Here is an 11,117-nt window from a genome sequence, read left to right on the forward strand (position 1 = left end):
ATTAATTCTCAGTTCTTTTGTACTTTGCATGTGAATGCTAAATCAGTATGTCTTGTTTGCCACAATATTTGACTTAAATTACAATTTTGACCTTTGTCGTTACATTTACACTGTTTCCTGAATTCCAGGCTCCAAATAGTTTATTTAATTTGTGCGTAATCACTTACTAAGAATAATATACAAAATGAGGCCTCTTGACTTAAAATAAGGCGTTTAACAACGTAATCGTTTCACGGTTTAACCATTTCCTGGAGACAGATCGACATCCGGGTTACACAAAAGGTTGCTGCGGTCGCCATGTTGCTGAATGAAATTAGCTCCAAAACATTGAATAGCCGCTAGCAATATCGATATTTTATTTTTTCGCGGAATAACATTTGTTACAGCATGTGCTTTATTGTAAATATGACTTATGATTTATGAAACTACTACAGAAGCCCCGTTCCCCGTAAGTAACACCGTTGAGGTGATAAAATGTATTTATTTATGGGCAGTTGGCCTGCTAGCAATAACAAGCTAACATCTTTAGCATTGGCTAGCACACGTCCGGTAGCAAGGGTCATTCTAATAGCTGAAATGGCACAGATAGTATTATTCTAGACATTAAAGCTTGATATTTGAAATATACGTTGGTTTTAATTATCACCAAACTCTTAGTCTATATCTAATTGTTTTGACAATTGCGGGTGTTTATGTATCATTGCCCTGCTACTAACTAGCTAGCGTTGGCTAATGTTACGCCCCGGACCGAGCTGGTGGCAGCTAACGTTAACATCGTAACAAACAATGACAATTAAAGCCAGTACAAACTAAATACTGATATATGTAGCTCCTTTTTGTTGTAAATACAGGGCCGTTATTACGTTGTTAAAACGAGTAGTATACAACAAACTCGAGTTTTTTTGCGCTGTAATTTATATTAACAATAATATGTCACCAGAAACGTTACATTACCTTTGTTTAATATGCAGGTTTGCTTTGGCTGATTCACAGCGGTAAACAAGATCAACCATCATGTTATTACAGGATAATCTATATCTGGCGATATAACCTTATATTTCAGTCTGGTGCTCGCTTACGTGCAAACCGGTGTAAAATGAGGTGTAGCTATATTACGGAAAAAGGTGTATCTATATGTTAAAACTTCTTAATATAAAACGTTAAGTGCTTACAAATTGTATGTTTTATTCCTAGCTAAATGTATCATCCCTTCCTTATTTTACTTTTAACACGCCCTCGCTGTAACGTTATAATAATGGGTGAGGATGCGCAAGCTGTCAAGCATGAAGCCCACCTGTTGTTCTTTTTATCTGCATTACTTAGTGTAAATGCATGTGAAGCTTTTTATGTGTATGTATGTAAGATTGGTCACGTATGGTCATGTATTTAATACAATAAGTGGGTGATCTGGAGAAAAGCACTCTGTCATGCTGTACGTCCTTTATATCAACATATTGATGATTGTTGAGAAATAGTTTGTATATAAAACAACAGGACCGGAATGTTGATTTTAAATTATAGACTACCTGTCAAGTTAAGGAACAACACAATCATTGTAATCATCACAATAGTCTCAAATCAAATGGGGGAAAAAATCACTATTGTCATGAATCATCACTGAGTTGCATTAAGTTGCGACACTGTATCCAGAGATGTTAAAGATTTAGCTTCTGTATAAACGATATGGCTTAATCCCTTGACAGTTCACGTATGCATATATTTTATCCGTAGGTTTTATAGAGAACCTTATTTAAATTACAATTTATTATATATGTTTGAAATCTGGGACCATGTTGGGTGACCTAACAGAAAAAGCCTTCTGTCTGACTTCTTTTTGGGTCACGTTCAATAGGTAAAAATCACTTATTGTTGTGCTTTGCTGTGTCCTTTCTATAGATTATTGTGTTTAGACATAGTAACAGTGTCACGCAATGCACCATGGAAGTGGATCACAGAATATGCAACGACAACTTCAGAGATCCAAGTCTGTCAGTGGGGCTGAAGCAGAGGAGCAGCAGCAGCCCACCACCATGGCAGTCACACAGCAGCAAGCTACAGTTAACCACCCTCAATCTCCTGTGACCACATTTTCTTCTGCTCCCAGCCCTTCAGCTCCCCAGTCGCCCAATTATCAGATAATCATGAGTCGTAGCCCAGTCACTGGTCAGAACATGAACATCACATTACAAAATGTGGGGCAGATGGTGACTGGTAACCAGCAGATCACCCTAACCCCACTTCCCATCCAGAACCCAGCATCCCCTGGCTTCCAGCATACTACGCCTCAGTGGAGGTTTGAGCATGCTCCATCCTCATACATCCAGGTCACCTCACCTGTGCCCCAGTCTTTGCAGCCCCAAAGTCCCACCCAGCACAGCCCAGTCCCTCTGCAAGGAGTGACAAGGCCAGGAGCACCTGCAACAGCATTGGGTGTATGTGGACAGAGTCCAACACGATTTGTGGAAGCTGGTATGTTAGTGCGACAAATCAGTTTAGGCAGTCCATCGGGAAGTGGCCACTTTGTTTACCAGGAAGGGACAGGACTGGCCCAGATTGCCCAAGCCGCACCTGGCCAGATACAGCTGGCCTCTCCAGGAACACCAGGCTCTGTGAGGGAACGCCGGCTCTCTCAGCCTCACTCACAGACTGGAGGCACCATCCACCACCTCGGACCTCAAAGTCCTGTGGCAAGCGGTACTGCTCTCCCCACTCTGGGCAGTCCTGGTCACATCACCACTTCCAACCTACCTCCACAGATCAGCAGTATCATTCAAGGACAGCTGGCACGCCCTATGATATTTGAAAAGACGTCGCAGGGTGTGGTTGCTGGAGTAGGAACCACAGCCACGGCATCATTCAGTATACCCTCCTCCATTCCAACGTCTAGTCCATCCCTCACCAGTCCAACCCAGGGGATCCCCAACAATCCTCTTGCCCTCACCAGCATGTCTGTGGCCACTATAAAAAAGCAGGCTCCCAAGAAGTTAGAGGAAATTGCTCCTTCTACTCCAGAGATTGCACATCTGAGAAAACTGTGCCTGGAGCACAACACCAAGAAGATGGAGAGCCTGAAAGAAGTGTTCAAAGAATACCTGATTGAGCTTTTCTTTCTGCAGCACCTCCAAGGTAACATGATGGACTATGTAGCTTTTAAGAAGAAACCCTGTGTTCCTTTGTATACTTACTTGAGACAGAACGACTTGGACCTTGAAGATGAAGAGGAAGAAGAAGAACAGTCTGAGGTCATTAATGATGAGGTATTACATTGGATCAAGTAGAAATTTTACAATTAAAAGAAAATTGTACGTTCTTTAATTTCATCTAATTAATATTGTTAATCTTTCAAATCTGACTTTTCAGGTAAAGGTTGTTACTGGAAAAGATGGCCAAGCAGTGACACCAGTTGCCATAGCAACACAGCTTCCTCCCAATGTTTCTGCAGCTTTTTCTGTCCAGCAGCAGTTTCAGGTGATAGATGCACGCTTGTTCAAGCATTTATTACAATTAATTTATCTATTGTTTATTTCTTAAATTCTATTGAATATCTTTATTGCTAATCCCTCAAGTTTTTTTTGCAGGGACACCAAGTTGCTGGCACAATTACAAACCCTGGAGACATGGATGGCTTTAAGAGGCAACAGGCTATGGTGCAAGCAGGTAGGGCAAGGATCGTAGACTCCTGTCTCGACTATGTTGCTTTGTTTCCTCCCCGTTTGCTTTATTTTCTGTTTGTTTTCTTTTCTCCCTCTAATTGCTTCTGCTTTTAGATATATGGCATCCTCTACTAGCGCTTTGTGTTGAAGTCTTAACCCAAGGAAGGAGAGGTGACCTGTAAGGTCTTCCGAAGGTCATTAGTCTGTGCCGAGTGCTTTTTTTTGCGTTATGAGGGTATTGTGTGTTTTAAATCCCAGATCAGGCTAAGAGGTCCCGGATTGACGTTGGTCGCCATGGGCTGATTTTCCAGCATCCTGGTGTAGCTCTAGGATCACCTGGCGTTCCACTCCAGCAGCTTATGCCAACTGCGCAAGGTAGGAGTGCTACTATCGGGCCGTTCTATGTTCTGTTCGATGCTGCTGGACGTATCCCCTTCCTCAAACTAAGGAGATTTAAAAAAGTGAATCACACCATTCATCTTCTACAAACAAACTTCAAGCAGCATCAACAAACTTCTTCATCCATCTGCTGGATTTCTCAGCAGTCCACATGACGTTCAGGCATAGCTGTACCAACACCAGCTCTCTCTGTCAGGATAAGAAGACAATCCAAGTCTGAAGAAGAGTAGCCACTCAATGAGAAGATGCCATGTCTTATGATTTTCCTTTTTTGTTTTAACTATTGGTCACCCGTCGTTATCCATCTCTTCTTTTCTGAAGTTTGTTCCTATTAGTTATCTTTATTTGGACAGACCTTCCCGTGCTGATGGATTTTCATCTTATTTGAAGGTGGATCACAGAAAGTGGGAACCCTGTGTCGATTCATTCACTTTCCAATGGGTTTTGCTTGTTTTCCCATTTATGAACCCACATGTCATTCTTCCTTTTGGTTTCCCATTGTCATTCCTTCACAAATCTTTTTCTCTGTGATTGTCCGTCCTTGCATCATCAACAGGGATACAAAGTCATCAATCTTAAATTCATCTTCAAGATTGTCTTTATTTATCTCATGTTCGCATTAAGTTGATTTCCTTCCATGTTATTTCATGGCATTTTATTCTGACTTGGCTTCTTTCCCTCAGTCTAAGTAGGAGGGGGATCATGTGGAGGAGTTGCATTCACGGAACAGGTTTTTGCGATTGTGGTGGTATGGGTGTGTCAGGGCCAGGTGTTGATGGCGTCTAGGCAAGGTGGTGTGACGTGCAGGGAGGTAAGGCAGGTGCTGCTTTAGTGTGCACAGCTCCGCTCAGGCCCGCTGTCTGCAAGATCCCATGTGTGTCTTTTTGCTCACCTCTGTGCTTTGTCGCTATGTGAGGCATCCAGATGCCTTGGTTACGGCTAAAATGACAACGCTTCATGCATGCCAATCATATGGTGTTTTTTTGAGTGTCTGCTCTGTATCTTTTGTTTTCCTTTCTTCTCCCTGTCTCTTTAATATGAGATTATTATTTCTTTGTAACATTTCTATTCTTTCTCTCTTAAAACTTGCACGTATAATTTTTGATGTTTTTAACCACATTCTCTCAACATTTGAAATGCAATATTGTGGTTTTGCATTAATCAAAGTAGTATTTAATTTGAGAGACATGTAGATTCTCACATTGATTTCCTTTATTCTGTAATCATTTCGCTGTATGACTCATTAGTTTCCGCTCTGACCATCAGGAAGTAGTACACTACTGTTGATTCATACAGTACATCTAGTTCAAGGTTCTGAGGAGCTATCATAGCTGAAGCTAAAACTGTCATTTAAAATGGTTATCTACTCTTTTATTATCTACTCAGTAGCTTAAAAAGAAATAACTTGATTTAAATGGGTCTCTCAAATATATATTGAGGGAAAGCTACCACTTAATGGCATTTAAATGCTTTTTGTTCAAGCAAGAAATTTAGAAAACACTTCACCTAAGATGCCAAGATTGTCAGCTTGATTTTTTTTTACCATCTTCCTTTGTGTGCTTTTTATACTACCTTTGTCTTAATTTGGTTACCGTGTGTACAGGCGGGATGCCACCTACTCCTCAAGCGGTCCAGATTGCAGGACAGAAGCAGAACCAGCAACAGTACGACCCATCCAAAGGACCTCCAGTGCAGAATGCAGCCAGCTTGCACACCCCTCCTCCCCAGCTGCCAGGCAGGTTGCCCCAAGGTGCCCTTCCTATGGCAGGCCTGTCCATGACACACTCTCAGCAGGCTCAGTTAGTGGAGAACACAGTTCAGTCTGGTGGTCAGCTCCAGGCACAGGTGAAGGTGCAGGCAGGTGGGCCTGTCCTGGCCACAGTAAACCCACACACACAGCTCCAGGCCCAACTGCAGCAGCAGTTGCAGCCGGGCCTTCATCTCCAGTTGCAGCCCCAGCCGCAACAATCCCAGGCCATAATGTCATCAGGACAAGTGGTCAGTCTGCCTTAAACCATACAAATTAAATTTTCATGTATTTTTTTGACTAAATGGTGAGACTGCAAATTTTCCTATTAAGAAATTGTTTTCTCCCTTTATTATAGACTGTGGCACTTGCTCGCCCTGGTACAGATTCCAACCTGCCAGTTCAGAGGATTATGACCAACTCAATATCCATGGCATCCATATCTCCTACTCCCAATTCTGTTCCAACCCCCCATACTGCAAGTCCGCTCCGCCCCCTTGGCCTCAACATCAACCCAAGCACCCAATCCAAACTGACTGGCACCAATGGCATATCCACAGTCAAAATTGGGGGCTTTGGTCAAAGTGCAAGCATGCAGTCCTCACAGGAGTGTTCTCAAGATAAGCAAGTTGAGCAGGCCAAACTGGTGAGTTCTTTCAGCACAGTGGTTCCCATGACTTTCTGCCAAGCCTCCCTCTATTTACACTTATTGCTAGTAGTTTTTTTGTGTAAACGTCTGTTTCCCATGCCAGTAAAATCCCTTTGAGTTAAATTGAGGTAATGTTTCTCTGTGAAGGGGCGAGAGAAAAAGAAGTAGAAATGCGCAACAATCTGCAGTTTTTCCGCAAAGGTCAAGAGCCACAATGCGATTTGACTGAGAGATTGGCAGTCGGCTCCATAGTTCGAATTTTGGTCACCGCTATATGTTTTCTTGGTTTTGTTTTGGTAGTTGTGGGGTTTGGTGTAAGTTTATCGTCTGCTTAAGAGGTAATAAAGTTGTTTTCACAGTATGTATAATTTTAACTTCTGTTTGTTGTAACTGTTTCTATTTCCTAGGAGAGTCAAGTGCATCAGCGCATCTCTGAGCTAAGGAAGGAGGGCCAGTGGTCAGCCAGTAGGCTCCCCAAGCTTGTGGAAGCTTCACGTCCAAAGTCCCACTGGGACTACCTCCTGGAGGAAATGCAGTGGATGGCAGCTGACTTTGCCCAGGAGAGGAGATGGAAAGAAGCTGCTGCTAAGAAGGTATTGGCAGGCATTTATTGAGAAATGACACATCATCATCAACAAAAGGAGGAGTCACTGCAGAAACTTTTGTCATGTTGAAAGCCAAACTTTCTCAATGTGTCTCCACTACAGCTTGTTCGGACATGTGCCCGTTACCATCAAGAGCAAAAGAAAAGCGAAGAGAGGTCAAAGAAAGAAAGAGAAATTCATCTTCGTCACATTGCCAGCACAATTGCCCGAGAAGTGGAATTTTTCTGGTCAAACATTGAGCAGGTATGGTTATTCATTTATATATTTATGTTTCCAAATTATGAAACCCTCTCATAATTTATAAATTATAAGAGTGTTTATCCCGGTCTGAATCAGTTTTTCTTCTGTCAGGTTGTGGAAATTAAACTCCAGTTTGAAATTTATGAGAAGAGGCTAAAAGCACTTGGCTTACAAAAAGCGTCAGCCAAAGGTAGGTCCTACTGAGCAATTACCATAAATAAAATACAATACATTTGCTCCATATCATGAGCTTTTACTTTCCCACCCATTGGTTTCAGGTTCAAAAGTAAACTGTACTGACCTATCTTGCCTGTAAATACATTTTTTGTAATGCACTTAAATTACTTGTGTTACAGTACCTTGTCATTCAGCAGGAGTTAAAGATGATAAAGAGGTAGGTGCTGCTCTGACAATAATGAATGACAATGCAAGTGCACCTGTTGAGTCTAATTTATACACATTCTTCATATATATGTATATTTCTTTTTAAAGGAGAATGCGACTTCAACTAAAAAAAGAAAATCAAGTTCATCCTTGGTTGTTGAACGTGGTATGTGTCAAACTATCAAAGCAAAGATAATGACATGGATTTAAAGACTTTTAACAGTTGCCTTTAGTCTGCAGAATCATTGACAATTTTTCAGTATTTGTCTTCATTTTTGCCCCAGATGAAGAAAGCACCATAGAGGAACAGGAGGCCATGGAGGGGGAAGCAGACCACAAAGCAGAGTTGGTTGACCTGGCCAAAGATGGTACTTCTTGATTTAAATTCTTTGTCTATGTGAAGAGTTGGGGTACCTGGACTACACAACACATACTGACGCTATACTGCTGGAAGTAGTTTTAACAACAAATACGTTTTGTAAAAAGTAACCTTATCTGAACAGAAAATTGCTGTGTATGGACAGACATTGTGATAATAATGTAACGTATTTATATGTTACCCATGCTTGTTAACAAATTTGCTATACACTACTGGTGCCCATAATGGTGAGTTAAACACACATTTGGTATTTATACTGTGGAAATGTTCTTGGGCACTGTATCATTTTCAAATTACAAATTAAAAGAAATTACACTTTTTTTCCCTTAAGTTTACCATACAAGTACCAGTATTACTTGTATCTGTGTTTGTATTGCTTACTAAGATGCTTTTGTATTTGGCTTTTAGCTGAGATGCCTCTTGATGCGTTGAGGAATCAGTATGCTGGTGCCTACATGGACAGCTTTGATTGGCCTCAGCCTAGTCCTCATAGTGATGAGGATGGCATGGAAGAGACTGAAGGTGCCTTTGTAATTTAAAAATTAAATTGTCATGTTCATTCTTATACCCATTTTAGCTAATAGTTGTGAATGATGTGATGGGTGAAACAGTTGATATTCTTGAATTTCCAGAAACGGAGTGTCCTGCAGGCAGTCCACCTGAGGCAGTGTTGATTGATTCCCTACTTAGTGTGGACCAGTACCGAGGTGCTGATAAAGCCACTTCCTCCGACTCTGATAGAAAGCCTGCCAGAGACATAGCGGAAGTGGCTGCTGCAACAGAGCTCATCCTGCCAAAAGGCAGCTTCAGGACAACTTCCTCAGTAAGACACAAAATCATGCACAAACACACACAAAAAAAAAAAAGTTTTTGTTTTTGTTTTGTTCACTGGTTTTTTATTTCACTAGACCCGCAACACAGCTCCTTTTCTACTGCATGGGTCGCTGCGAGAGTATCAGCAAATTGGTGTGGACTGGCTGGTAAACCTTCACAAGAAACACCTCAATGGCATCCTTGCCGATGAGACGGGCCTCGGCAAGACTGTGCAGACAGTGGCTTACATGGCCCAATTAGCTGGCCAGGAGGGTAGGCCTCTGTTATACACAATGTTATACACGAACAGTGAATATTTTTGTTTAGTGTTATCATGTAAGTGAATGTCACAAAGATGTAGTAATTTTTTTTGTCCACAGGCATCTGGGGACCCCACCTTATAGTAGTAAGGACGAGCAAGTTGCTAAATTGGGAGGTGGAGTTTAAGCGCTGGTGTCCTGGGCTTAAGATCCTTGTGTACCTTGGCAACAGAAGGGACCGCAGATCTAAGAGAATGGTAATTAAACAACAAATATTGTCAACATTATAGGCCTTTTTTTCCAATGAACGGCTGTAAATGTGATAATAATGTATCTGATATCTACAGTGGTGGGGGGATGCCAACAGCTTCCATGTATGTGTGACATCCTACAAGCTGCTGATGAAAGACCAGAGTCATTTTCTGAGGAGAAGGTGGAGGCACCTTGTCCTAGACGAGGTGCAGCTCATCAAAAACATGACTCAGAAACACTGGGAAACAATCTTTGCTCTCAGAAGGTGAGCAGGGTGATGAACGTGATTATAATTTTAGTTTCTCAAAAATCAGGGTTATAATTTTTCAGGTTTGTTTATTCATTTTTAATCTGTAATGTGAATCAGGGTTAACAAGCTTTTTTGGGTTTTCCTGATGATCACAGAGCTAAGAGCGTTAGGGAGTGACAGATATCCATCTGTGTATATCCATGTCTGATGATTTTTTCTTTCTTTGTGAAATAGCTTTTAATATTCTGCCAGATGTTTTTTAACAAGGCTCAGTTGACTGAGTAAGTGAGACATTTTTTGCACATCTTGCAGTGAGCAGAGGATTCTCCTCATCAACACTCCTCTGCAAAATACTCTAAAGGAGTTGTGGACTATGATCCACTTCCTTTTGCCAGGAATCACCAGGTCATACTCTGACTTCCCTGTTAAGGCAGGCACAGACCAGAACCAGGACTACTGCCACAAACTGGTCATCCGTTTGCACAGGGTGAGTATAGCACCTGCAAATTCCTCTGCCTATTAAACTGTGCCACATGAAACATGATTGATTTAGTCTCACCTGCAATCCTTGCAACTTACATATGAAATGTTCTTACTCCTAACTGTAGATGATCCAGCCTTTCATTCTGAGGCGCTCCAAAAGGGATGTGGAAAAACAGCTGCCCAAGAAGTATGAGCATATCCTAAAGTGCCGTCTTTCCACTAGACAGAAGAGCCTTTACGAGGATATCCTCACTCAACCAGGGTGAGATATTTGCTCCACTCGGATAGTTATATTTTGATATCAGTGTAAGGTTTTCCCTGGCGCTGAGAGTAATACTTGATCTTACTAGGGACGATGTGTGCTTTACAACTACTTAAAGACATGCTTTTTTTTTTTTTTACAGATTTAAAATATGTGTGTTTGTACACATACATACATACATACATACATACATACAGTACACATACAGTATATACATACACACATACAAAAAAATGTGAATACAAGAACTGTTTTATTTGTGAAACAGTTACAAGATACATATAATATTGGTTGCTTTTTTTTTTTCTTTTTTCTTTTACATAATCATGTCTTCTGTCTCGGTGTGCTCCTTTAGAGCTCAGGATGCGCTGAAGACCGGTCATTTTGTCAGCGTGCTTCAGGTCTTGATGCAGTTGCAGCGAGTGTGTAACCACCCTGAGCTGGTGGCACCCAGAGAGACCAGCAGCTCTTACGTCTGCTCCTCTTTGCAATACAACGTCCCATCACTTGTGCTGGGAGCTCTTCAGAATGCCTCAAGCAAGGTATACACTTGTTCTTTGCATTGCTGATGTGCACCAAGATGTTTGCTAGCCCTATTGTGACATTGTGAAACAGATACCATGGTTTATTGGTATCACTGGACAGACAAAGTGAGCTGCATTAAAACATGACTTTGGGTTCTGGCAATTTATGATTGGCATTCGTCACTACAGTTTATCCCATTTAATTAATCTAATAATC

At 41.5% G+C, this 11,117-nt stretch overlaps 1 protein-coding gene across 7 annotated transcripts in view; it reads left to right on the forward strand.

The window, feature by feature from the left end:
- Positions 1–262: 262 nt before the first annotated feature.
- ep400 (E1A binding protein p400) overlaps positions 263–11,117 on the forward strand; it is a 31,235-nt gene continuing 20,380 nt past the window's right edge. For 4 of the 7 annotated variants that reach the window (XM_034871290.1, XM_034871289.1, XM_034871292.1 and 1 more), the window contains exons 1-20: positions 1,932–3,257; positions 3,361–3,468; positions 3,579–3,657; positions 3,912–4,028; positions 5,656–6,050; positions 6,158–6,445; positions 6,856–7,041; positions 7,156–7,296; positions 7,405–7,483; positions 7,650–7,687; positions 7,786–7,843; positions 7,962–8,045; positions 8,465–8,578; positions 8,689–8,879; positions 8,965–9,142; positions 9,250–9,386; positions 9,477–9,646; positions 9,944–10,118; positions 10,240–10,376; positions 10,732–10,918. In XM_034871290.1, coding sequence (XP_034727181.1) covers positions 1,932–3,257; positions 3,361–3,468; positions 3,579–3,657; positions 3,912–4,028; positions 5,656–6,050; positions 6,158–6,445; positions 6,856–7,041; positions 7,156–7,296; positions 7,405–7,483; positions 7,650–7,687; positions 7,786–7,843; positions 7,962–8,045; positions 8,465–8,578; positions 8,689–8,879; positions 8,965–9,142; positions 9,250–9,386; positions 9,477–9,646; positions 9,944–10,118; positions 10,240–10,376; positions 10,732–10,918 — 4,188 coding nt within the window. Of the gene's footprint in view, positions 449–1,896; positions 3,258–3,360; positions 3,469–3,578; positions 3,658–3,911; positions 4,029–5,655; positions 6,051–6,157; positions 6,446–6,855; positions 7,042–7,155; positions 7,297–7,404; positions 7,484–7,649; positions 7,688–7,785; positions 7,844–7,961; positions 8,046–8,464; positions 8,579–8,688; positions 8,880–8,964; positions 9,143–9,249; positions 9,387–9,476; positions 9,647–9,943; positions 10,119–10,239; positions 10,377–10,731; positions 10,919–11,117 lie in introns of those variants that run through there. The other 3 variants (XM_034871288.1, XM_034871294.1, XM_034871291.1) reach the window with 2 other exon arrangements.

The sequence above is a fragment of the Etheostoma cragini genome, chromosome 5, assembly GCF_013103735.1.
Source record: "Etheostoma cragini isolate CJK2018 chromosome 5, CSU_Ecrag_1.0, whole genome shotgun sequence".
NCBI lineage: Eukaryota > Metazoa > Chordata > Actinopteri > Perciformes > Percidae > Etheostoma > Etheostoma cragini.